The sequence below is a fragment of the Antechinus flavipes genome, chromosome 4 (assembly GCF_016432865.1).
Source record: "Antechinus flavipes isolate AdamAnt ecotype Samford, QLD, Australia chromosome 4, AdamAnt_v2, whole genome shotgun sequence".
NCBI classification, from domain to species: domain Eukaryota; kingdom Metazoa; phylum Chordata; class Mammalia; order Dasyuromorphia; family Dasyuridae; genus Antechinus; species Antechinus flavipes.
The window spans coordinates 456,976,464-457,003,971 of record NC_067401.1 but is presented as its reverse complement, the minus strand read 5'-3'; the positions used below and the strand labels follow the sequence as shown (position 1 = coordinate 457,003,971).

The window sequence follows — 27,508 nt, the reverse complement described above, 5'->3', positions numbered from 1 at the left end:
TCTGGGAAGAAAGCCTGGAAGCATAGTGGGAAAGGCAATGGGGAAAGTTTCGGGGGCAGGAGGGAGGTTTGGTTGACCCTAGGCTTTAGGAAGGAGAAAATGGCAACTCAAGGAGAAATGGTATTCATGAGAACACCCAGGAGTCAGTCTGCAGAAACTACCTACTTTATAGTACATCCCCCTCTCCCAACCCATCTCCAACCTGTTGTTTATTAACCATGAGCACTGGCAAACCCAAGGATGTACAAGTAAGGATGATGCACTCCTTCCTCCTCCTCCATCTCTGGTCCTGAGCACAGAAGGACAAATCTGAGTCACAAATTTCAGGTTGGGAGGGAGCTGAGACTCACTGAGTCCAAAACACCTGCATTTTACAGAATTTAGAAAAGGGAGAAAGGGGCAAAAGTGGCATTCAAACTCACGACACCTGACTCCAAATCCAGGACTCATTCTTTCCCCGCTCCCAGTACTGAGGACTTAAATTATGAGATTAAGAACTATTCCTTTTCATTCAACCTTCAGTAATTCTGAATGTGTTCAAGGGCTCTTTTGAGAAGAAGGAGATAGATTTTTGCAAATAGTCCAAAAAATATCCAGGCAATACAATTAAATTTGGGGAAAGAATCAAATTTGAAGTATATAATGATTTCAAAGATGAAAAAGATGAGTTTTTAATGTGGCTGATCAATTCATTTTAAGATCAGAAGAAAAGTCAAGGTACCCAAACATTTTAAGTATTACTGAGATAATTGCATAACTTTCCAGTGTGATGACTATAAAAGGAAAATACCCATTTGTGTGATTTTAAACTCCAATATGTTTGCTTTTAAAATAGATTCTATTATATAGTCCCCAAAAAAGGGAACATTTCTGTTCATTTTAACCAGATTTTGCCTATTAAGAAAAATGAAAGGTTGGACTGGGGGGAAAATACCCGATATTTCATTTGATTTTTTTTTCTCCTCTCCAGCCAAGTGATTCTGTTCATATGCTGATGGATTTTTTCCTGTTCATTTTACACTGTTTAAATTAGAATACTGATCTTTATGCTAAGTGACAGACATGTGGAGCTTCCTCCCACTTTCTTCTTCCCACCTTCCATTTTGATGATTACATAACATTTTGAAGAGAGATGATAGATAGAGGACACAGATGGATGGATGATGGATAGTAATAGAGATAGTTTATTTTATTTTCCCCCAATTACATGTAAAAATAATTTTAAACATTTTTGGTTGATTTTTGAGTTTCAAATTCTAGCCATCTCTCTTTCTCCCTTCCCCTTTCCCTTCCCTGAGATAGCAAGCAATCTGATGTAAGTTAGACATAGGTAAATATACAAATTTCCGTATTTGCCATTTTGTAGTAGAAAACTCAAAAGAAAAGAAGGGAAGGAAGGAAGGAACGAAGGAAGAAAAAGAAAGAGAAAAATAAGTGCTTTGGTCTGCATTCAGACTCCATCAGTTCTTTCCCGAAGGTAGATTACATTTTTCATCATGAGTCCTTTGGGATTGTCTTGGATCGTTGTATTGCTGAGAACAGCTTGTCACTGTATACAATATTACTGTTTCTAGGTACGACGTTCGTGGAAGTCTTGCCAGGTTTTTCTGAAACCTTCCTCTCATCATTTCTTAGGGCACGGGATTGTCTGGATGTATGTGGATATATGGAGATTATATATGCATATATATGTATATGTGTATAGGAAAGAGCAAAGGAGAAGAGAGGAAGGGACCCTGTAACAAGGCAGCTTCCAGGAGCCGGACCCTGGCCTGGGGAGGGTGAGACGGGCCAAGCACAAAGAGCTTCAGCTGTGAAAGCACTTTCCATTTAGGAAAAAGAACTGAGCGGTCATTCCCCCATGGGACGCTTGGCGAGGGAGCGGCTCTGCCAGAAGCTGCATGGCCGCTTGCCTGGGCAGTTTGGGGGCGAATCCCTGGGACGAGATGACGGCTGGGGGCCGTCCAGCTTGGGCGTCTGGGAGTCAGCCACGGGCTTTCCCAGGACACGAGGGGGGACTGCCCAGGGTGAGGAAGTGACAGCCCCAGAGTCGGCGCTGGGCAGCCAGGCTGTCTACATGTCCTAGACGGATTTAATTAGTGTGGGAAGCGACTTTCTCCACCAACGAATGTCATTGATCCCTCTGTGGCCTGGAGCAGAGGTGGAGAGAAGGGAGGATGGAGGGGAGAGGAGGGAGAGGAAAGGAAAGGAGCGGAGAAGAGAGAGGGGGAAAGGAGAGGGGAGGGGAGGTCAGCAGGCGTTGCCCAGAACGGCCTAGGGTGTGTCAGAGGTGGGGCGTGAGCCGCTGCCTAGTAAATGGTACCCGAGGGGCCCGTTGCTCTTCCCCTCCATCAGAACTGGGTCTCTACGCCATGGGTAGACTAGTTGACAAGATGTTTGTTGGCGATTCTTGAGCTTGTACTAAAGAACTTGTATTCATGTGTGAGTGAGGAAAAAATCTGGCAGAATTTGTGAAAGTCTCCCCTTAGTAGAGAATTCTGAATCTGGGGCCGGCTCTGGGCAGAACCGAGGGGAGGAAATTTAGCACCTTCAATGTCGGCTAAGGCTTCCCATTATTGATCCCAATCACCGCTCTCATTGAAATTTGTTCTCAGGAAACCCAGGGTGATAATGCCCAGGGTTTCACATGCAAGTAGCCACACGGCCCCATGTAGGGAAACCTTTATTTTAATAAAGTCAAAAGAACGAAGCTCTAAATGTGAATTTTCAGGCACATGAGAGGTGCACCCCCAAAATCAGGTGCTGTAGGCAGCGATGTCCTATGTATAATGCAGCCCTCTCTGAGCTCAGAAGGAGGCTCGGGGGTCTGGTTTCTGAGACTCGGGGGTCTGGTTTCTGAGACTCAGGGGTCTGGTTTCTAAGACTCGGGGGTCTGGTTTCTGAGACCCGGGGGTCTGGTTTCTGAGACCCGGGGGTCTGGTTTCTGAGACTCGGGGGTCTGGTTTCTGAGACTCGGGGGTCTGGTTTCTCCAGTCTAAGGAGGGATTCTGGCAGTGGCTGGGTCAGGGACGAGGAGGGCGTTCTTTCTTGTTGAATTACTTGTGAATGCTGCAGGGGATGGGGAGGGTGTATATAAGCAATAATCCGTGGCTGGTGTGCAATAATTGGGCCCAGTAGGGACTGGGAGGAGCAGAGGGCGTGCAGGCTGCCTCCCCCAGCTCAGGAGTGCCTCTCTGCCCGATTTGGGCCCGTGTGGCCGATCTGATGGTCCCTGGCCAGATGGTCTGAGTTGTCCAGAGCTCCGTCTCCGTTCGGCACCCGCTCTTCTCCTCCACAGCTAGAGACTCCATGACTAGGGCTGTTGGCAAGTCTCTCTGTCCACTCATTGACTTAGGGCTGGAATTAGAGAATCCTGGTCTCTCAAAACTGGAAATGCCCAAATTGCAAGGTAGAGTTCCTCATATTTAATCCCGTTTTCTGCCACATTTTAGCATCTCTGCGCCAGTTCTGTTGGCTGAGACAGTCTTTTTTAGCTTTTTGCACAACCAAGACCCTCCATGACACAGAAAGCAAACGCTGCCCAGAAAGGCCGGGAGAGACCAACGTCGGGTTGGCTCAGTGTCATCTTCCCCCCCGCCCCCAGCTACTTTTACCCCTCCACTCCTGGAACAAATCTCAGCTGCCCACCAGCTCTGAACATGGGAGCCTTTTCCATGGAACAAATCCTAGAGAGCTTCCGCTCTCCCCCTGCCCTGGCCCATGACCGCTCCCTCTGGCCACGGGACCTGGCCTGGGCCAACCCCAAGGGCTTCCTCCCCCAGCAGACACCGAAGGGAACCTGGGCACACTCCGGTGCGCGACGTGCCCCGGACCGCCTCAGATGCTTCGGTCCAGTAGAAACATAGGACCCACTACTCCAGGCAGAGCACCCACCGCGTTGGCTTCTGGGGATAGAAATGAAAGGTCGGCCTCGCCCTCGGAGCGGACGGCCCTCAGGATATTCCACATGTGAATGGGGAGCAGGTGCCCGACGCTGGGAGGAGGGAAAGAACTTGCTGGAGCTAGCCAGGACTGGTCAGTGGGGGGTTTGTGGCACAGAGAGTGGAGTCCTCCTCATGTAGAATTAAGTGCCGGAGGGGCAGAGGGCGGGGAGACACGGGGGAGCTGAATGGGACCGAGGAGTGGAAGACTTGGAGAAGGCAGCGGGGAGGCCGCTGGGTTTCAGAAGGTGTGCAGCAGACCCAAAGCTGGAGGCCCAGTTTGGGGAGGGAGAAAAAAGTCCTTTCTATGAAGGGGAGGGGACTGGGAGCTAGGAAAATGAGGGTTCAAGGAAAAGGGGGGGAAGACTTACAGGAGGAACTGCTTCTCTGCTGAAGGGAAGCCCAGGAATGAGTGTAGCTTTACTCCCCCTACTCCCCCTTGACCTAACGCATCATCCCAGATTTTATCTTCTTCCAAGACACTTATTTTTGGAAGAGTCTGAATTCTCTTCGAAAGGGTTTCCCCTTGCAATCTGGCAGCTGGCGGCCGCCTTCACAACTACCCTTGCAATTTGATCTCATCAGATTATTAAGGAAACACTGGGAATGCCCGCTGGAATAACATAGAAATCCCATACTTGAATATGTTTTCTAAAACCTTAATGAATTCAGGGGAATGAAAATAGAATCGGCACTAGCGATGAAATCCAATTGTCTTGATTCTATAGCTAGGAAAGTCATCGCATGCAGATGCTCATTATTTTGCTGATTCTTCACAGAATGTATAAGCTTATGAATATTCTTGTCTGAAGTTTCAATGTTAGCTGCTGATATTGCACAAAGGTATTTTTGGCCCGTTAAAGCTTATTTTCATATATTAAATAAATTTTATTATGACTCAGGTTTGTATATATGTGTATATACACACACACATATAGGGGTGTTTTCTTTTTATGTTGCTGCATTTATCTTGTGCAGTTAAGTTCACGGGGATTAGCGATGGCCCTCGGTTAACAGCCAGATAGGAACCGATGAATTATGACAAAGGGACGTGGACATTTTCCTTCCCATCGAGCCCATCGAGCTCCTGGCTTCATCATCTCCTCTACTTAGGCAGGAAAGCTGGAATGGTTTTTACTGTTATTTAGTTAATGGAAAGCCCTTGGGCCAACCAGGAAAACCCATCCCTTGAAGACGACTTTCCCATAATGGGACGAATGCTCTTTCCAACACCTCAACAGTTTTGCCCCGCAGGGCATGGGCGCCCCTAGTAGTGAGACTGGGGAGGAGCCCTTGGAAGTTTGGTCCCCCCAGCCAACTCCTCTTCCCTTGTCCACTTTACAAACTCACAGGCAAATCCTCTTCCCGAGCCCCATTCCCCCACTCTAGGAAGCCTACCTTGACTGTTTAGGTTTCGGGGGGCAGGGGGAGGGGAAGACCTGAAAATCCACCTAGAAACCACATTGCAGGTGTTAGAAGAAACCAAGTTTCTCCACCGATTCTTCTGTGGGGACAGCTGGGGAACCAAAGGCAATCAACACTTCATCTTGATTTGTTTTTTCAGTGTGAAGGGAAACTTTTTTTTTAGTAATAGAAAATACTGTGAATCTTTTGAGATTCTATGTTTAGCTGGCAATAACCTGCAAGAGTGAAGTTTCTGTTTCTTTTCTGCCCTCTCATCTCCCAAGGGCAAACCACCTGCATTAACAAGCCAGCCTTGGGCCCAGAACAGAATCAGCCACCTAGGTTTGGCCCCATCATTGTAGGCAGCAGGACACGGGGTGAGTTTCCAAATTCAGAGTTGGACAAAGGCTCACGGAGATGTCCCTCTAGCCCCTCGCTGGACTGACCTCTCCCTCCCTCCTATGGCGAGCCCTTCAAGTGTCTTTCCCACAGCCAGAAACTGCATTTTGTAAAGGGGCTGGAGCGGGGTGCCGAGGGCCGCGTTGGGGAGCGCCGCTCCCCGGGCTGGCTCTGGCCAGCAGGAGCCCAAGGCCTCTCCCGTGGCGGTGACCCTTGCAGCTGGCCGCTGCTGCGGGGGTGAGGGATGGCTCCCGCTCCCGTCCTTCGGGCTGCTTTTGGTCACCCACCCGTCGCCATTTCTGTGCGCACAGTAGTCTCCACCGGCTTCTCCCGACATCCCGTTCCCTTCTCAGTGCATGTCATTTCACCGCACAGACTCTAGTCGGACACTCCCCTCGTAAAGCTTTTACTGACCAGTTCCCCCAAAGCCCAAGAGGCCGGATCTTTATCAATCGGGGCCTTTTCGGTCTCTTGGCTTTACACGGGTGGCTTTATTTAGCCAATCTGCGAGAAAAACAACTCAACAGTTTTCTACTTGGGAGTAAGTACTGTAGCCAATTCAAAACAAATAGCTTACTTTAATATAAAGATTTTACCATTTTATAAAAGTTATTTGAGGACATGTTTAATTATGATGGAAATGGCTGTATTGTAACTAATATTTTGAGATAATTGTGATTTTGAGCTTAAATTATATATAAATACTTGTCATTTTTGTATGTGTTACAGATTGCTATATTAAAACTGTACTTTTCAGTTGAACTCCATCTTGTAAATAAAACTGGATGAAGAACTATTTACTACTTTATTAACATAAGTGTGAATGTACTGAATGTTTTTTTGGCAGTTATTACACACCGAACTTAAGAACTGCTTCATTTTATGTGCAAAAAGGTCCTTTAAAACTCAGTTTTAAATGGCCAGATTTCATTTGCACACGCAACTTATTTCCTTCCAGTTGGCCTCTGTATTGACACTACTTGGTGAGGGTGTACATTGTGATTATAATGCATTCTGAAGATGCTTTCTGTACATATACAAAACACAGGGACTCACACGATGCTGTGCGGTATACGGCAGAGCCTTTTTTTGGCTTTGGTGTACTCAACTTTTTCAGTATTTAAAAAAAAAAAGTGTTTTGAATAACATAAAAGTCTCTAAGTCTCTTTATTGTACAAATAATAAAATTTCACCTTATTGTAAAGTGTCTTTTGTTTAATGTAACAACACGCTTCCCCTTAGTAAGATAAACAATGAAATTTATATTGGAAAAATGCCTCATCCATAAATATTTTCATCGTCATTAACTTTTTTCTCAAAACGTGATTCTGAAATCTACCCAAATGAGATCCTATTTTCAATATGTCCTAGGCTGAATAGACCATGAATCTTCTTTGAAAATTCAGCTTCCTTAAATCTAGATCTTTTGCAGAAGAAATTCTGTAATAACCCAGTTAATTAGGGTCCTAATTCCACCGACAAATTCAACGTCATTAAGATCTCCAAGGCCGCGGGTCAGAGAGCCAATTTCTGAGAACGTACGCTCACAATGGGAGACCCTCCACGTGCAACCTTTTGGCTTCTCAGACTTTCTGTCTGAGTCACAGAATGCCTAGAAGGGGCCAAATCTGACTATGGTACAAAGGTGGGCCAGACAGAGGAGAGATGGGACCAAAACACTTTAATGGTGAGAGGCCAAAGGCCAAACCGCCTTCACCAACAGCTCTTTCTTCAGGGGATAGAAACGTGTTTCTTCTTCGACAAATGCTTTAATCAAAGTGAATGATACACAACAGGGAAAAATGGATTCTCAGCATCTGAAAATAAATGCTGCAGACAGAATTATTTTTTTAAATCACACCAAAATGAAAATCGAACAAAATCTCCTGGAGGTTCATTGTTGTCCTTCCAGTCCAATGTTGGTGGGTTACTGAGCTACAGCAGCATCAGAATCTCGAAACTTGACATCACAAATACTCAGTATTATAATATATAGTATATAGTAGAGCAACAAATGTCGCTATAACTTTCCCCACATAAGGAAAGGTGGCAAAGTGCTCTCGTATATAATGACTCAAACATACACATATGCATATGTAATAGAACAACAAAATGTAAAAAAAAAAAACCCAAACACGACTTATCTTTTACAAAAATGTTTTGTCATGATTAAAAAAAATCAACTTTAAAAAGAACGATACTTCAGTCACAGAAACTACCATTCCCTTTTCAAATTTCAAAACTTTTGAGAATGAATGCATAAACACACAGAAATCTAGAATAATCATTATAAAGTTTTTATACATTATTTTCAATGTAAAAAGAATATTTAGTGGTAATAAGATTGTAGAGTCAGTTTTGGGCCCCAGATAAATCACAGCAATACTAAGTGACACACTGCTTGAACAAGCATCAGGAGAGGAAATCGGGCGCGCTCCCCTGCCCTTCGAAGCTCGCGGGGCCGCTGGCGGCGGGGGTGACAAAACTCCCATTAAGCAGGAATCCGGTCTCTCAGATACTCCAAGACGGCATCTGTGCCTTTGGCTAAAATGGCTGCTCGAGGGATGCGGAACGGGTTCCCCTCCAACAGAAGAGCCCTGGAGGAAGAGGAGAAACCGGGGGTCCGTCACTCTCCGTGAGATGGCTCTTACTGTCCAAAATCTAAATCAAACTTTTTAACAAGAAACCTTTTCTCTCTCACACCCCACAGGCCCCAATTTGAAACCAGACACCTGACCAGACCCCAACTAGACAGACCGCCTCTGGCCATGTCACAGGGGGACGGGCACAGCCGCTCTGCAGGGAGCCAGACGATGCCCGGAGAACAGTGGGGACCGTGGCTGGCACGGGCCAAAGACCGAGGGCAGAGGCTCCCGGACACCCAGGAGCTACTCTTTTTTCCCATGAAACTGTAAGCTTCCTGGCCCTTCTTGCCCTCCCTGGTTGTAGGGGAGGCTGCACACGCGCTTCCCAATTATGTGCTGGGGTCTCCTAGGTAACGGCCGGCACAGAGAAAGGGTCGCCAGCCAGGGACCACCGCCACACTCACACTTTCACACTCACACACTCACACCATCACACACATCGAATAGGCAAAGCTATAAAAAAACCTGCAACAGCCGATCAGAAGGGTCAGGATTATTCAAGGGGGAAAATGTCTGACTCTAGACTTTCTTTTCATTGACTTGGTTCTGGGAAGTCCATGTGGGCAGATCTAAGAGACCCATCACCAGGCCAGGCTTCCCCACCTCTCAGGAAGGCCCTTGCACGGACACATCCTGGTGTTCAGTGCCCCAGAGCGGAGGCGCTCCTAGGCCTCCCCTAGGGATTCTCAGCATGAGAGGAAGCGCGTCCCCAGCCTGACACTTTGGGGACGTCCTGACTGGGCCCTGCAATGAAAGCAGGCCCGCGGGGAGCACTCTGGCCCCGGCCGCCCCTCCCCCAGGACGTCCCTCGCTTTCTCCAAGAAATCACTCAGAAAGCAGCCGGCACAGATGCCCATCGAGCCGGACTGCCCCAGAGCGAGCGGGTCTTACCTCAGACTCACACAGTTGCCCAGCTCGGGGGGGATGTGGAGGAGGTCATTGTTCTGAAGGTCCAGAGTGGCCAGCTTGTCCATCTGCTTTAGCTGCAGGGGGTCCACAGATCCAACCTGATTGTTACTGAGAAGGATGGTTTCCAGAGACCGCACCCGATAGAGAACGCTGGGGAAGGTTTTGAACCTGGGGAGAAGGGAACCAGACGAATGCTTAAGATGGACGTATGCAATGAGGAGACGTCCTCATGAAACCGAAACACTTTGCTTCAAAAGCGCTTTTATTTCGGCTTAATAAAATGAGCAAGAATTCATTTCCCAGTGTTTAGTACCTATCAGGAAGAGGGGGAGGAACCGGTACATAAAGACAAAACAGCAAGAGTCCCCTGCCCTGGAATGGGGTGTCCACCCACAGGAGGGGCTTCAGAAGTGGACACAGGCAGAGAAACCTCGGAGGCGGGGGGGGGGAGGAGCGGCACTAGCCGGGGGGACCGCTGGGTAAGGGAACAAAAGTTGGTAGAGTAGACAAGGATTCTGAACCTTCTCTGGGCTGTGGATTATAAAGGAAAGGAATTCTACTGAGAGACCCTGGTCCAGTGCCTAGAAACCCACATCCGCAGACCTGAGGCTGAAGGACGGCCGCTATAAGGGAAGGGAGGTCAGGATCCAGAGCAAGAGGCTCGGCAGAAGGCCGGGAGGGAGGGCAGAGGGAGAAGGCCCAGTGACGGGGGAGGGCTAAATGCTAACACCCCGTGCCCCCCTGCACCCCCAACGGAAACGGGGTGTACGCAGGTTGGCCGTGCAGCTATACGCTGCCCCTGGAGGGGTCTGTGAACCAGGAGGGGCAAACAACGACATTTCATTTTCATTAACATTTTATTGAAATGTAACTACTGACTCCCTTAATCATTATTTTTAAAAACATCATTCTGAGAAGCGGTCCATAGGTTCCTCAGACTGTCCAAGGGGTCTACTCTTTCCTATATGTCTATGTGCTGTCTCCCCTTATTATTCAATTAGTAAGACATTTAACAAGCAGCTACTGTGAATTATTGGTATCTCTACTATACTAGACAATGGCAAAATGTCAAAAGAAAAAAGGGAGGGAAAAAAGCAAAGGACAGAAGAGAGAAGGGAGGGAGGGAGGGAGGGAGAGAAGAAAAAAGATAAGGAAGGAAAGAGGTGGGATGAAGGTAGGAAGGGATGGAAGGAAGAATGGAAGGGAGGGAGGGAGGGAGGGAGGCTGGAAAGATGGGAAGCAGGGAGGGATGCTGGAAGAAAGTCATTATCAGGTGCCTACTATGTGCCAGGCACTGAGCCAAACACATTACCGAGATGACCTCATCCGACTCTGACAGCCCTGGGCAGTGGGTGCAAAGCCAGCAGCTTGCTTACGGTCCCAGGGCCCGTGGTCTCCTGGAGGGCATCAAGCTGCTTGCCTGGATGTCCACACCCAAGGGCTGAATTGGTCTTCCGGTTTATTAGGTCGTCACAAAGTTCTTGGTAAGCCCTTCCTGAGAAACTAAGCCTCTCTCAAGGACACAGAAACAAAGAACACTGTGCCTGGAGCTGGAGGCCACGTTAGAGCTCAGCCAGCTAAATCTACCCATTTGGAAGATGTATAAACTGATCCCAGAGGGAGAACAAGCTGCCCGAGGCCCCGACTGGTAAGACATGGCATTCTGCCTGATTTCCTTCCATGACTCGATGCTACCTCTCTTTGCAGAAAAGCAAACAGAAATAACATCAGTGTCTCAAGTAAGTCACAGGGACACGGGTGTTCTGGAACTCAAAGAGGGAGAAAGAGATTACTGTGGGCAGAAAGGGCTTGGAGAGGGAGGGGAAGGAGCTTCTCTTCTGGCCCCTCGATACCATCACTTCATGAAGCCTTCCTAGATCCCAAGAACTTTTCCCTCTGATCCAGGTAGACCTCCCACTGCCTGGAGGATCGATTAGATGGAACGGGTCGATAAGGCACAGAATAGAGACCGAAACCTGTCTAACGGAGAGTGTTTACCAACAAGAGGGCAGGAGGGAAAATCAGAAAAGCAAGCTGGAGGCAGACCCCCTGGGCCTTCAAAGCCAAGTTAATTAATGAAGGGAGCCCGTGGACAGAACCGACTTAGCATGGAGCATCTGGACAGCCAGACCCCGCAACAAACTTGGCCACATAAGCAGCCAGGTGTATACCGGTGGTATATACCACAGGCAATCGTGGACGCTCTCTGGGCTTCAGGCGGCTGAAACAATCACTTGACCCCCTCCCCACCTGCACTAGTGCAGTTCCCAGCAGGGAGCTTCCGTCACTAACAAAACAAAAAAAAAGAGTTTATTTGTGAGATTCTGACAGGAGACATTAGCAACAAGGAGAAACCAGTTAGTCCGTGCTCCAGATGATTACTGGGAGTTACAGACTGATGAAGGAAGAACTGAGACAATCTATTTACTGATTATATACAAGGGCACAGAGAGCGGGAAAAATAAGACACTAAAAGCCATTTTGGAGTTGGGGGACTCGGAAGAGATGCAAGGGCTGGTTTGGGAAAAGACAGAGTATTCAACAAAATACTGAAAATGTGCAACAGCTCCAGATTATGTTGAACTAAAAGAGAGTTTTAGGGTCAGAGAGAAAAAGAAGGATGGGGTGTCAAGATGGGAAGAACAGAGAGGGAAAGAGATCCGGAAAAAGGAAGAAAGAGACAGAAAAGGAAAAGCCCCGAAAGACAGGAGGGAGGTGGTAACAAAAACCCCAAGCACCTCAGTGCCCCAGCTTGGCTTAGAGGGGGAGCTCCCCAGTTCCTTAGCAGTTAGGACCAGTGTCTTGCTAAATGCTAAGCGGCCAGCTGGCCCCCTGCTATTCTTCTACTTGCTCTCCATTCTTTAGCCTTCAGAAAGGAGCAGCCCCAGCCCAGAGCCGGCAAGACATCCCGAAAAACCAGGCCCCCAAGAGCCTCCTCTGCAGAGGCTGCACATCAGCCCTCGGCCCTGTGTCGATGGAGAGATCAGATAAGAAGGGCCAGCGTTTTGAAAAAAGAATATGGAAAATACTGCAATTTCTGAATCTCCTCTTTAAAGCTTAAGTGCTTTCTGGGTAGAAAAACAGAATGAAAGTAAAATGACACGTGTGCTTTTAAAAACCAACCCCAAGAAATTCGATGCTGACGGCTTGACTGCTTTCAAACAAGGTACTGAAACCGAAAAGGCAGCATTATTTTTAACAAGTGTGAAAAGGACTTTAAGAAATCCTGCCAGGTATCAGTTACGGCCATGACATCCCAGTTTAGGGGAAGAAAAGGAAGCAGCATTTATAAAACACCCACTATGTGCAAGGTGCTGGGCTAAATACTGTACTGCTGTCAACCTCATGTAATCTCGCAACAACCCTGCCAAGGAGGTGCCGTAGGATCCCTAGCACAGTTGAGGAAACTGAGACAGATCCATCATGCGGTTAGCTCACAGCTAATTGAAGTGAGCTCCTCCTAACTCCAGGCCCCCGCCTGGTACTTTAAAGAGAGGAAAGCGATCATTCGAGTGCTGGCCCAAGGCTTTCTAGCTGTGTGCTTGTACCTGTTCTGCCCTTGCACAATGGCCCAACAAGCGCCCTGCACGCCCCATTGGGAGACTGAGAGTGACAAGGGGCTGTGGAGGGGGCCACCTGTGGGGTCATCCCAGGGAGGCTCCTCAAGTCTTTCTGAGCTGCTCCTGGGTCAGAGGGAGAACAGAACAGCCTGTTGTGACCCAGGAACTTGGAACTGGTGTCTGAATGGAGACTCACCTGTTAAAGGAAAGATTGATAGTTTGCAGTTTAATCAAGGCTTCCATCTCTTCAGGCAAAGAGGTCAAAAGATTATTCCTATGGGGAGGAAGATGGGGAGGAGAAGGGGCAAGGAGGGGAAGAGAGCAGGAGAGGGGGGAGGAGAGAGATTTAATTAGTTTCACAGTTTAAACCATTTTAACAGAAAAAGGAAACACACAGACTAGTCAGCCCTCCCTGACCTGACCTCATTACCACGTGGGCAGCCAGACCAAGTAGGAACGGACCGTACCCACACAATAAGGTGGGTGCCTCCTCACACAGCCCGTGGGCCCTCAGGTGCCTTCACTTTGGCCACCTTTGACAACCTGTGACTGAACAAGGTAAGAGGAGCAAGTCCAGGGCAGTCCCGACTCCTTCCGAGGTCACCAGAACTTCCCTTTCTAGCTACTAAGGGAGTTCCCTCACTAGCAGACTGTCAAAGTTCCTCAGGCCGCCTGCCCAGGACTCTGTGGGAAACACGGTGGTCCAGGCTGGCCCCCAGGCTTCCACTGGACAAACGAAGAGATCCGCAGCGGAGGCCCTTTCCGTTACGGGCCAGAACTTGAAACAAGGCACTAAGTCAGTGGAATGGATAGAGACAATGGTTGTTTAGCCGGGTGCTTAACAGTTTTCTAGTTCAGTCCATGTCCTTGGTACTTACTATAGTTCTACAAGAGTCACACCTTTGATAAGAGACCATATATAAGCTGGGAGCCTCAGCCAGGATTCAGTCGGGGAGATTCGGAAGCCAGAGAAGGCGGCGGGAACTCAAGCTCTCGGAACCAAGGCCAGACTGAAAGGCCTCCAGAAAACTGCCCAGCCCCAGGAAGGAGATAAAGCATCTGGACTCTAAGAAAGCCAACCGGGCCGCAGGCAAGGAGACAAGACTTGGAAAGAGGCAATAAGGATTTGGACTGTTACCCCTGGCTACTCGTGTGGTGATTACTGAACTGAAAGGAAGGCTGCTCCTAGAAGCCCCGCAAGAAACCTGCTCCCAGAGAACATTACATTTTAGAGAGAATATTACACCTTTCCATGCAAGGGTCCCTCCTGATCTTCTCCTCTGGTCTCTTTCCCTACCTTTAAAGCAGCTTGCTCATCCACTGGTTTCAGCTCTAGTGTCCTCTGAAAATGGAAGTGGGAGGCAGGCCCAAGCCAGCCGAGCCCAGAGGATCCACTGCTTCTCTGCTCCACGTCCCTGCCTCCCAAACCTCCCTGAGCGCTCCGGCCAGCCACCTCTGACAGAAGCTGCGTAAGTATGTATGGCTGTGGCAGCACCGGAAGGACCCGACCCTTCCTGAACACGGGCCCTCTTTTATCAAGTCAAGAGCACTTTCTTACTCTGACCCCCTCCTCCTCCTAGGTGCTTCTTGCCACAGACAAGTTTCTCTAAGGTAGAGCCCAGGTATGTGATATATAAAAGAAATCCTAACTCTGTGAGCCCCGCATGCAGTTATGGGACCCCCGGCTGGGGGTTTAAGAGGCCAGGCTCTCAAGGACACGCCGAGATGACCGGGACATGGGCCCACTGTGACTCCCAAGGGCTTCTGAGGCTCTTCTAGCAAAAAGCCGACCGGTTTATAAGCTCAGCTCAGCTCTCCTTCCCCTGGCTGCAGCCAGGCACCCGCATTTAATGCGCGCTTCATTGACAAAGCCCCACAATCCCTGGCGAGAGCTCCCAGGGCAGACGGGACCACGCTCCTAACGCTCCCTACCTGAGATCCAGGTGGGCCAGCTTCTGAAGCGCACCCAGCTCGGCAGAAACGCAGGAAAGCTTGTTAAAGCCAAGGTTGATGTCGCAGACAGCTTTCAGCTCCATAATCCTGAAACACAAGAACCCAGCCGGGGGCCGTCCTGAAACTCAAAGACTGCCAGCATTCATGAAGAATTTCAGCCAATTTTAACGTGCAACATTTCTATGCTTCCCCCAAACATTCAAACAATTCTTTTTTTAAAATCAAAGATCAAAAATGTCACCCTCGACTTAAAGGCGCCCAGTCAGCAGGGGGAGTTGGAATCGGCCTCAGACACTTCCTGGCACCACCGCCAATCTCAGTCAGCCTCGGTCACCTCACCCAGAAAATGGCCGCATCCCGCAATCTTCCTGAAATCTCTCATCAATTCTCTCCTGATCTGGCTTTGACAAAAATATTCCTTTCCTGTCAAAAGAACTATTTAGCTTCTGAAACCTTTCAAACGAACTTTCCAGGTTTCTCTCTGGGCAGCAGCGGCAGCGTCTCACTTCAGGCTTCAGGATAGCGCCCGCTGTCTCCCCCAGCCTGGCTTCCCTGGCTCAGTGTTGGAGACTTGTCCCCCCTCAACTCTCTCAGCTGACTCTTCTCTCCTCCCAAAGCCTCCCTTTATGGAGAGGACTCACAACTCCCTAGACAGCTCAATTAGATTTCAAATCCACAAGCATCATGGCCCCCAGCTTCCTTTGGTGTGCTGTCTCCCCCCCTCCCCCATTAGATTGTAAACTCCTTTCGGGCAAGGCCTATTTCTTGTTCCCACACAGCTGTATCTGTTTATTGATCAACTGACTGACTGATAAATAGTCTGGTCAAGACTGGTCCAGAATCCAACATGACCCAGTGCCCTCTGAAAATGGAAGTGGGAGGCAAATTCAATTTGTTTCAATTCTTCTCAATGTCAGATCTCTGCACTAAAGCAACGTGGCTGACCTTGACAACCAGGGGTCATGCTGCTACTCTGGCCATCTGAACACTGAGTTACATTTATCATCCCCAGTGAAAACTGAGCACCACTGGGGGTGCAGAAAACGGCATTGCATGTAGGAAATCTGGAAATGAAAATGAATTTTCCAGGGATAAAAACAGGGACAAGTATCTACTCCAGGCTGCTGCCTGTGATGAGCGCGTATTTAAAATCAGCCGGAGTCAGGAATTGAGGTTAAGGGGAAAATCTATCTTTATTCTCAGTAGAGGTGAGGGGGGATTGCAGTAGCAATATGGGCAGGAAGGATTGCGATAGCAATATGGGCAGCTGCGACAGGAAGCCAACTAGCAGAGGGGGTTGGAGATGAAGGGCTGTCGCAACGGCAATGCGAGCAGCTGTGACAAGATGCCAGCCAGCAGTCTCTCCTCCTGCTTCCCTTCCCACTCCCCTGCCTCCACCCACCAAAAACGTCATTTCCTGTACAACACATCAGGACTTGTACAAAGAGTGGGCGGGGGCCATTCTTTCTCCAAACTTATATATTACTAGAGTATGGTCCAATTACTATTTAGCCTCACGTGCTTGGGACCTCAGTGCATCAACTCGAGCCTCAGCCCATTACAGCTGCCATGTATTCGAAATTTTACAGAACCAATGGGAATGAGAATATTGCCCAGGGAGTTTACATAGACTATTATTACAAATAATTCCTGACAATGCACTTCGCTGAAAAAAGTAATTAAAATATTTAGTGAATAATTGCAATAACCATTTTAAAAGTAAACAATGTGTGAAAAATAAATGGCTTCTCTCAAAAATCCTTAAGTCTTGTGAAAAATACTTGTTCCTGTTTCTTATCAAAACTTAATAGCAATAAATCCCACTTACAAAGGATGAGTAAGAGCTTAGTAACTTTTTTTTTTTTGGTTCTGGGCCTTTTTTTTTTTTTTTTTTTTGCAGGCCTTGTGCTAAGCCCTGCAAATACAAAGTAAGGCCAAAAGTCAGGTCAACATAGGAGGGATGAACAGTCATCCAAATGTGCTCATATATCAACACCCAAACTCAATAGAAATGGCCTTGGTAGCCCAAGCCCTACCTTTTGGGTATTTCATTTAGATGATTCTTACTGAAGTTTACAGAAGTGATAACGTTGCTTCCTACAGCATCAAATACTTCATCAGGAATCAATGTTGTCTGTTTGTCACTGAAAAAATAAAAAGCAAGATCATTCTAGTTCTGAGCCTTTCGATCACCAAGCCCCCCTGAGCTACTGCTGTTCAGTCTGGCTCAATAAACTCTTGGGGGTCCTAACCCTGCAGATAGCTGGCTCTTCACAGGTAGCTTCCGCTTTCCTGGAGCTTACGAGGGGGGAATGGCAAACGCCCATGAGCAACAGATGCAAAAGAAGAACATCTGCTAAGAGCAGCGAAGAAAAGCCAACAGACAGATGCTAAATGAGGTCACCCTGATTGGGAGGTTCTAGAAAGGCTTTCTGGAAGAGGTGGTATTCTAGATGGATTTTCCAGCGTGATGCGGGTAAAATGAGGTGAAAGAAGAGGGACCTTTAACTCCAATTGCCCCCTTCCCCATCAAGTAGACCACAAAGCCCCTCTTCAACATGATACAGAAACCCCCAAACTTCCATATCCCTCCAAAGCCCAGCTCAGGAGGCCTCCTACCCCATTCCCCACCAGTTTTAAGGGTCTCTTCCTCTCAAAATTCCTTTGTTACTCTGTATAACGATTTACTTTTACTTACTTCCAGACATGTCGTATCCCTCTCACCCCACCTCCCAAATAGAATGTGAACTCTTTTTGAAGGGGCTATTCATTTTTGTCTTTATACCCCCCACAGTGTCTTTCATAAAGAGGGTCCTTAAGTGGTAACAATTATACATTGTTTGTGTCCTGTGTACAAAGATTCTAGAAAGAGATGCTAGCTTCTGCTCTCCCTGGGGGAATGGGACATACCCAGAACATTACAATTCAGAAGAATGCAGGAAAAGATCAAAAAGGCTAAAAAGGTGTGAGAAGTCAGAGGGAGGAAAGAGAGGAGGTCCTAACCAAGGCGGGATTAGAGAAGGGAAGCCCTCTGGGAGGATAGGCTACAGAACCTAGGCTCTCACATGCTTTAACAGCTCCTAACAAGCTGGAAAGGCGAAGGTTCCCTGGCAGGCCTGTCTGCCCAACAGGCTAAGCCTGGGGATGCTTGTCACAAACACGGCTGCGGGCTGACCTCCTCGCCATAACTACTCCCCAAATCCAGTGTGGGGGAACTCAAGACAGGCTGGACCGGTTTGGAGGAAGTACTGAAACAAAGTCCACAAACTTGCCCCTGCTGATGAGTCCTGCGCTCGGCCTCCGTTCTCCAATTCCGGGGCAGAGCCCCTTCCGGAGCTCCTGTGTCGCTTTGTAAGAGCTATTATGGCCAAGATGGAAGACACACTACTTAAAAAGCTGTGCATTAGAAGAGGTTCTTAAGAAATTAGGGGCCTAAAACCACCAGGCAAGAACAGAAGTAGCATGCGAGCTCCTCGAGAGCCTCCTTCTGTGCTCCTGGACCCTCAGCACTGAGCCTGGGACGCAGCGGTTGCTCCAGAAACGCTTTGTGCTCGACTAAGCGTAAGTGGTGAATAAACTCCTAAGCACTAGATCTCGTACGGCGGCTCCCAGGCACTATTCCCAACTGTGCTCGGGGATAAACTCTCGGTCACTTCCACCTGAGGGGATTCAAAACCTAATGTTCCAAGCTAAGCTCATGAAAGGCTTGTTCACAAATAAATGAACATAAAATACATGCAGCAGATAAATAGGTGGGTAGGCCACACACATGTCTGCAGTGCAAGCACCCGGATACATCTGATACAAAGCAAGATGTCCTACAAGGTGGACTTGATCTTCGACAAGGAAGCCAGAAAGGCTGTTCAATGAAGAAAATGAAAAAGTTTTTCTCAAGAGGCCTGGGCCACACCAGGTAGTAGTGTAAGGGTATATTAAAGGGCAGAACCTTCCATCAAAGATGAGGAGACGGGGCCCGAGGAGGTCAGCCAAACCGCCAAGGTTGGACGCTGACACAGTGTGGCCTGGAATTTGAACCCAGATCTACTGGTTGGAAAGGCTGGTTTTTTCCCACTGAAATGCTTTGTATGGATTGCTTTTATACTATTTGTGTCAAAAGAACTGGCAGTGGTTGTTTGGAGGAAAATGGTCACTTAATAAGATTAATTTGCCCATAAAAAAGAAATAGATGGCAGATTAAGAGCCTGAGGACTCAAGACCACGGCACGTAAGAAATGGCTGAAGAACGTGCAGTCCTAAACATAGCAGTCTCCGGAGCAGACACGAGACTGCTGTTTGATGAGAACCATCCACAAGAGAAGTGGTTGGTGGGGGACTCACTTCAGGTACAAGCTGGATAAAGGTCCTTCTGCCATTCTTAGGCAAGTATGGGCTTGCCCCCTTCCAACCATGAAATGCTGGATGTGTCAAAAATCAATAAAGAGCCTTAGGAGCTTTGTGATCACATTGTCAGTGGCTTCATGGTGACATCCACAAAAGAAAGCACCTAAATAACACTATATTTCTCCAATTCATACTCTAGGATGGGTTATTCCTGAAATGTCTTCTTGTCAACAGCACATTTTCTTCCAAGAATACAGATTCACAAGAATCGAGATATAGACGTGAATGAGACGTCCCAAGTCATCCCTTCTATATTTATAGAGGAAGAGGCTGGCTTGGAGAGCTGTCATAAGGTGGATTTGAACCCCATGCCTCTGGCTCAGAATTCAGGGGGTTTGCCATTGTGCCTCATGGCTCTTTTTTAAAATACATTCTTATCCAACCAATTTAGAAAAAAATAAACTAGGGAATGTTTCCCAGCTTGACCTGAAATCAGAGAAGATGCCTTGTGTTCTGATCTTTGCCTCCGTTATCTCTTGGAATCTATCCCGGGGGCCATTTTCCAAAGCGACCCAGACAAGGATGCCCCTCGACCTACCTGTAGTCTAAGAGCTTCAGTGCCGTGATGGTGTGCGCGTTGACTCTGGCCTGACTTGGCAGGGTCATGGCTGTCTCAATGGCCGCCTCGTTTTGGTTTGCTGGGTCATCTGGGAAGAAAAAAGTCATAGGGCCACACAAATAGAGATTAATAAACTAAAAGTCATAAAAATATTATTAGTCACAGATAAAATCAGGGCATGAGCTAGCTGCAGCCTGGGGATAGCTTTTTGTTTAGATAGTTATCAGTAACCAACTTCTACCAACAGAACCCAATGTTCTGGCACCAAAAAAAAGGCGGTCAAAGGGGCTACGAGCAATATCAATACAAAACTTTGCAATCAATATTATTTTAGAAGATCTACATGAAAAATCCTCAAGGAATAATCAGTTTCCTAGGAGAAATAATGGTAATTAGCCCTTCCTCACAAAGCAAATAAATAAATAACATGGTGCTTTTTAAAGAACCTGTTACCTAAACATATAATGCTATTCCCAAATCAAGCACTGACCAGATTACAATGAATTTGGTTTACTGCCACCCATGTTTCATGCCAGACATCTCTGACCTGATCTAGAGTTTGGTTATATGACACAAATGGGACAACTGTTAGAATTTAGGGATGCTGACTCCCCCTAACACCAACCACACACACAGTCACAGTCTGGGAGTCCGGTCACTAATCCCTACGGAGACTCTGGAACACTGCCCCACTGCGGGGCAACGAATCTTGGAAGTTAAAGACTCTAAGCCTACGTAAGCCAAATCTATCTAAAAAATGAAAACTAGTCCCTCCTAAAAATAGAAAGGCGTGCTAGAGTGATTCTAAAAAAAAATACAACTGTTCAGGGAGAGATAAAAAGGAAAAATCATCTCATACAAATGAGGCATAAAGGGAAGAACTGGTACAGAAGTTTAGTGGGGAGGACAAATAGTTTTGGAACCTTACTCTCTGACAATGGAAGAAAGAGAGACCGAAACATATACTTTCTGTGTAAGGCTATATATATAAGTCTTTTTATATAGACTATAAAAGTCTTCTAAATTCGGAAAGAAATAAGAGGGGACAGAAGCGGGGAAAGGATAAGGGAGAGGCACTTAAATGGTTAAGGAACAGCCTTAAGTAGAAGTAAAACAGGGTGAAGAGGGATAGGGCAAATAAAGTAAAAAGGATGTGAGGAAAAACAAAGAAGGAAAATACACAAGTAAATGCACCTCTGAATATGAATGAGATGAATTTAGATGGCAGAAATAGATGGAAGATTTCTGAGTTTGACAATATATGTTGCTTTCAATTTTTTACAAGTTTTTTTGCGTGTGAATCAATAAGCAGTAAATGATTTACCCAGGATCACAAGGCCAGGGTCAAGTATCCAAGACTGATTCTGGGTCAGGGCTCTAAACCTTGCACCACCACCTACCACTGTTTTCACATTATAAAGAATCAAACACATTTGTGTTCAAAGACCAGGAGGACCCTGGACTGAGCCGTCATCCTGAACAAAGACGGCTGTGCTCTGTATAAACGGGCAGTTTTTGTATATTCTGGGCCTTTAGTCTCCTCCTTTCTTGTGACTGAATCACATCTTCCTGTATCCTTTTTGCTACCTTCCTTCATGCCCCCACTTGCACAAGAGTCTCCTCACAAGTTCAGTTAATTTTTGTTGAGTTTTGTTAAGTTAGCCTCTTAACAAACATTTCAGGAGGTGGAGAGGAGACAGGTCTTTGCCTGCGTTCCTCCAATATTCTCCCAGCATCTGAATGGGTTTTGGAGTCACAGAACCCACAAATATTTGGAGTGTAACAAATTTCCAGCAGAGGATATTTTAGAAGAACTTCAGGAAAGATCAGTCTCAATCTGGCAGGGGGTGGGGGGGAAGGTAGGCCAGCTCAGGTACAGTGCAGGAAGTCCTCTAAGCCAAAATACAGCAATATTGGCTCCCCCGTCCTGGTGGATCAGCAGTCTAGCTGGGAGACCTCCACAACAACTAGTGAAGGCAAAGAGTGAGCCCCTGAACCCCAGCACAAGAAGGAAGCCAGCAGCATTGGCCCAGGGCAGTGTGAGCCACTGTGGCCTGAGGAGGACAATCTCCTCTTTGCCCTAATTGTCAAAATTGTCAAAAATGAGCAAAAAAGCAAAAAGAGCTCTGATCATAGATAGCTTTTATGGAGACAGGGAAGAATAGACCTAAACCCTGAGGACATGAAGCCTCAAAGAGTGATATAAATTGATCTCTATCTCAGAAGAAAAGTGGGTGAAGGAAATGGGAGCTCTAGAAAAGAAAACAGAAATTATCTGAAGAAAATCACTCCATAAAGAATAGTTTTGGAAAAATGAAGAACAAAACTAAGTCCTTGAAAAATGGAAAAAAAAAAAAATCCAATGAACAAAACCATTCATTTAAAAGTTCAATTGACTAAATGCAAAAGGAGATTTTAAAAAGCTAACTGGAAAAAATAATTAGCTAAAAATTAGAATTGAACAAATGGAAGCAAATGTCTCAATGAGACATTAAGATGAAACAAAACAAAACAAAAATTGAAGAAAATGTAAAATATCTCATCGGAAAAACAACTGACTTAGAAAACAGGTCCAGGAGAGACAATCTAAAAATTATTGGACTCTCTAAAAACCATTCTGAAAAAATTAGTCTAAACAACATTTTTTCAAAAAATCATCAAGGAAAACTGTCCTGATGTGCTAGAATCAGAGAGGAAAATAGCCATTGAAAGAATTTATTGAAGCTCCTGAAAGAGATCCCAAAATGAAAACTCCAAGGAACATTGTAGCTAAATTTCAGAATTATCAGATCAAGGAGATAATACTGCAAGCAACCAGAAAGAAACAATTCATATGAGGATTACCCAGGATCTAGCAGCTTCCATTATAATGGATGGAATAATCCTGATATTCTGGAAAGCAAAGAAGCTAGGACTACCTACAATCAAGAATCAATTACCCAGCAAAAGTAAGCATTATCTTTGAAGAGAAAAGATGGACATTCAATGAAATTGAACAGAAAATTTGATTCAAATACAGAATTCAAGAGAAGCATAAAAAGTTAAAAAGGGAATTAAAAAAAAAAACCTTATGTTTTTTTTAAGAGATTAAAATGTTAAAAAGGGAATTAAAAAGAAAAACTTATTTTTTTTTTAAAGTTAAAATGTTTACATCCTTATATGTGAAGATGTATGTTTAATTCTTGAGAAATATATCTTTGTTGGGAATATGCTTAGAAAGTGTAAGTATAATCTAACTTTATTGTGATGATATAAAAAAGATATTAGGAGTAGAGAAGGGATTGTATTGGAAGAAGAGGAAAGGGTAAGCTAAATCGGGTAAATTATATCATAGGAAGAAGCAAAAAAACCTATTACAACTGAGGGAAAGAAGGGAGGGGAATGGGCATTGGTTGAACCTTAATCTCATTGTATTTGGCTCAAAGAGTGAATATCAGACATATTGAGTTTGAAAGAGAAACTTGTCTTACCCTGTAAGAAAATAGGAGGGGAAAGGGGAAAGGAAAGGGGGATGCTAATAGAAAGGGGCATATTTGTAGGAAGAATACAGGACCCAGATCAGCAAGAACTAGAGGTGCAGGAAACAGGCTTTCTTGGTGGGAAATCCAACTTAACTCAAACTCCCCAAAGAGAGTTAAAAATGAAACTAGAATGACACACAACTAATGAAATATGAGAAAGAACAGTCCAGATTTTGGTAAATTAATAATTATCTTCTCCATCAGTGGCACATTTGGATTTTTGAATGATCATTCCTGAAGAAATGTCACAAAAGAAGAGTCAATGGGAAGAGTAGACTTGACTGAATATCCCCAGAGAAGGCTACCAACCGCTTCACTCCCCCAAAAGGAATAATAATCGAGAAAACACTCTCCACCTCCGCATTTTTGTGAGAATAATCTTCCCAAATGATACTCTAAAGCACACTACATCTCTTTAGACAAACATCTAGGGGAAGGTGAGATGAACTGATGGACTACCTTTGGAAAACTGAAGTCATTCAAAACACTGCACAAACTTTTCCAAAGCATCCTTTTTTCCCTCTGAAAACAATTCTCTCCTTCCAGGGGTCCTCTATGGTTAGGTCATAGAACACCATGAGGGAAAATGGAAGGAAGGGAGCAGACTGGGACACACATCAAACATGAACTATGCAGGGCTACATCAAACAGATGTACTCCTGGAATAGGAGGTGACCCCATCATGAAGCAGGAACGGGGACCAGAGTGCAACAGCCAATGGGAGCTCAAAAGTCCAGAAGAAAGATGCCAGCCCAATGGCTGGCCTTCCTGTAAGGAATCCTGGGAACTGGGGCCAAGAACCACAAACAACAGACAAGGTACCTGTTAAAGCTCGACACTTTGTTTGGTTTCTCTGCTCCATAGCTGACCACTAAATTCCTCCGATTTTCCAGAATCAACTTTTACTGTGATTTTTTAAAAAACTAATTGTGTTCTTGCTTCAGCTAGGAACTAGAGGCTTCTCAACTCCACCCCATGGCTGCTCTTAATCAAATGCCATTAATTTCTATCACCCCTTTCTAAGAAATGCTATTTTTACCCAAGTCCCTCCTTCATAGTATCCTCACTTCTGGAACAGCTGAGAAGACACCTAAGGGATCGATCTTTTGCTTTTGCTTCCAACCCACCCACCAGTGCCTGTGATTGAATACCAGCCCTTTGTCCCTTTTCACATCTCTCTTTCCTTCCTTGTTGAAGGTTCTTAGTAACCCAATGCAAAAGAATCTGAACTTATAAAGGTGGTAATGGGTTCAGGCAGGGTCAGGTGCACTCTGTCCTCCTCCATACCTTTCCTCTCTTCACTTGCTTCCATCTTGATGACAGAGCACTGAACCCCGGGCCCTGTGGCCCCCTTTTCACAAAGTCACAAGCACTTTATTAAGATCCGTTCCCTTCCTTCCCGGTAGCAAGAGGAAGAAGCTGTAGGAGGCCCAGCTATTGTTCAGAGATGTTATCGCATGATGCTTATTCGTTCCTGGGAGTGTCAGAGGCCCAACTCCTCTGCAAGACAAAAGAGGTACAGGGAATATCTGAGAAGCCTGGGATTTGGAGATCAGCAAGCATCTCAAGGAGCAATCTTTCCAATCAGGAAAATCAAAGGCTCTATCCCACAGTTTGAATTGGACAGAGAGGGGTTCTGCTGACTAGGAAGCTGGAGAGGAAGCAGCCACAGAAGAAGGGGAAGGGAGAGAGGGAGGGAAGGAGACTGGCATGGAATCGATCAGAATTTTCTATTGCTTTATAGCAGCCTGGGAAATCTGAGTCCATTACTTTGCTATCGTATCAAAAGAGACACCCCATGGCGGGTCTGGGCCAGATCCCCCCATCCCAGTACCTGACAACCTTTCTTGAAGTGGAAAGCAAGAAAAGAGGCAGAAAGTCTTCTGATCCTTTTAAGGAGCCAAAGAAGCCAGGTCAGTCTGACTCACCCGAAAGTTAGTGAGTAGAAAAGCAGACAAAGGGGTTTGAAGTCAGAGACAATATATTCAGGTCAAAAGCAAGAGGAAAAGAGAGGAGCAGCTGCGGAAGGTGGTGGAACTGGTGAGCTTAAACACCTCCATTCCAGGGCCCGAGACCACCGGCAGCAGGGCAATCTCCGGGTCTTTGTCAGAGCACATAAAGTCAGACCGGCCCTCCTTTAGCCTCCATCCATCTGCCCCTCTTGGCAGCAGCCCAAGTGGAAATGACTTGTTAGCATCAGGAGACAGGGAGACTCGCCACAGCATCGGCATCACAGCAGGAGATGTCCCAGCACTCCCACAGGCCCTGCCCTGGGCCAGGAGCTGGGGACCCACGAGGAGAACCCCCCTAAGGCAGGTCTGGGGCCGGAGGGAGTCAAGGCAGATCTCAGAAACTGAGAAGGGCAAACGAGAGGGAGGACAGGAGGGCTGCGTGCGGAGGTCCAATTACAAAAGCACGCAGAAGACCTGAATGTAAGAACCCCAGAGATGGGCATGAGGGGCTTTAAGAGGAGATACCACAGGAAGGGGCGCAGAACAGGGCAGGAGCTGAGCCGTGCGGCCTGCAGGTGGAGATAGGGTCTCATCTGTCAGACAGTGGTCATGAGAGCCCCTTCCCCGGGACTGCGGGAAGATCACACGAGGTAATGACAAAGTGCCATATGGAGCAGAGGGGACTCACCTCAGCCATAAGTGGGCCATGGGCTCACAGCCCCACCTCAGGGGGAGGTCTCCGGAAAGCCTCCAAATTTCCTGCCCCCATTTAGAAAGCCACGTTATGGAGGGCCAGTCCAGAGTCCTCCCCCCCTCTCCTCAGTGCAGCTAACAGCTTTGGGGGCCAGTCTGTCCACTGAGCATCCCCAAAACTAGCCTGCCCCAGAATCCCCACTTGCCCACTTCCTTCTGGCTACTGGTGAGTTCTAAGAGGGCCTTGTCTTTCCCTTTCTGAAACTCCTTTTCTCACTACCTTCTCTTGGAATTTAGCCCGCTCCCCACAGTGAAACAAAATCTTTGCCCTTTGATACAAAAGCCTGTGCCCACAAATTCTTTTCATATGACTTGCACCACTGACCCATAAAACCCCAATACACTTGGGGGTGTCACCCATAATTCCATCATTTTGGTGGTCTAGGGAGAGGCTGACTGCACCCAGCAAACAAATAAGACTAGAAGCGGAACAGGAATCTTCCAGGGGCAACCAGAGAAGACCAGAACACAGGATGGAGGATTCATCAGTGGGGAGCGTACACACCTGCAGGTGAGCTTGGGGGAAACAGCTAGTGGGGAGCCCTGGGGCTCGCTGGGTTCTCTATCAGGACAGCAAGGGGAGTGGGGGTCTGAGTCCAACCTCTCTGAGCTGTGCTGTGGAGATCAGGCCTGGCCCCTGGGACGGGAGGAAGCAGCCCACCCGGTGAATGTAGAAGCAGTGGGACAACTTGCAGGAAGGTGAAGCTTTTTGGTCTGGGGTTCTAGGCCAGAAGGGAAAAATGAAGGGAAGCCAGAGGCATCATTCCTCCCAACCCCCACACCAGGACTAGAGGTGATTACACTAATTAATCCTTATTTTTTAAAAAAATGAGCAAGCAAAGGAAAAAGAACCCAACCACAGAAAATTACTGTGGGAATAGGAAAGAATGGGGTTCATCTTCAGAAGAGGAGATCAAAGTAAAAAGAGCCTTCCCTATACTAAAGAGAAATGTTAAAGGATCACCTACCCAGAAAGAATTTATAGAAGAACTTAAAAAAAAAAAAATGACAGAGATTGAGGAAAAATAAAACAAAAATAAGAGCCATCCAAGAAAAACAAGGAGACTATGAAAAGAAAGCCAATCAATTAGGAAAGAAGATCCAGTCTTAAAGAAGAAAATGACTCTGAAAATTAGGATTGGGAAAGGAGAAACCAATGAAGCTATAAGAGATCAAGAAATAACAAAATAAAATAGAAAGAATGAAAAAATAGAAGAGAATGTGAAACACCTTATAAGAAAAACAATTGAACTGAAGAACAAATCAAGAAGAGAAAACATAAGAATAACTAGACTATCTGAAATTTATGACCAAAACAAAACAAAACCAAAAAACCTGTCTTGAAGTATGAAAAAAGCAAAAAAAAATCACTGATTATCATCTCAAAGATCCTATGAAGAGAAAAAATATAGGAACATCACTTCTAAGTTGCAAAAGTCCCAGATCAAAGAGGAAATTTTACAAGCAACAAAAACAAAAAGCCCAATTCAAATATGCTGTATCTGCCATTA

General features: G+C 46.4%; 1 protein-coding gene across 1 annotated transcript in view; it reads right to left on the bottom strand.

Moving 5' to 3' along the window:
• Positions 1–6,880: 6,880 nt before the first annotated feature.
• Positions 6,881–27,508, bottom strand: part of LRRC40 (leucine rich repeat containing 40) — a 58,360-nt gene continuing 37,732 nt past the window's right edge. The window contains exons 10-15 of the mRNA XM_051999435.1: positions 19,751–19,859; positions 16,848–16,955; positions 14,791–14,898; positions 13,055–13,132; positions 9,281–9,466; positions 6,881–8,341 (exon numbers count right to left, since the gene is read on the bottom strand). Of these exons, the coding sequence (XP_051855395.1) occupies positions 8,236–8,341; positions 9,281–9,466; positions 13,055–13,132; positions 14,791–14,898; positions 16,848–16,955; positions 19,751–19,859 (695 nt within the window). The 3' untranslated portion in view covers positions 6,881–8,235. The remainder of the gene's footprint in view (positions 8,342–9,280; positions 9,467–13,054; positions 13,133–14,790; positions 14,899–16,847; positions 16,956–19,750; positions 19,860–27,508) is intronic.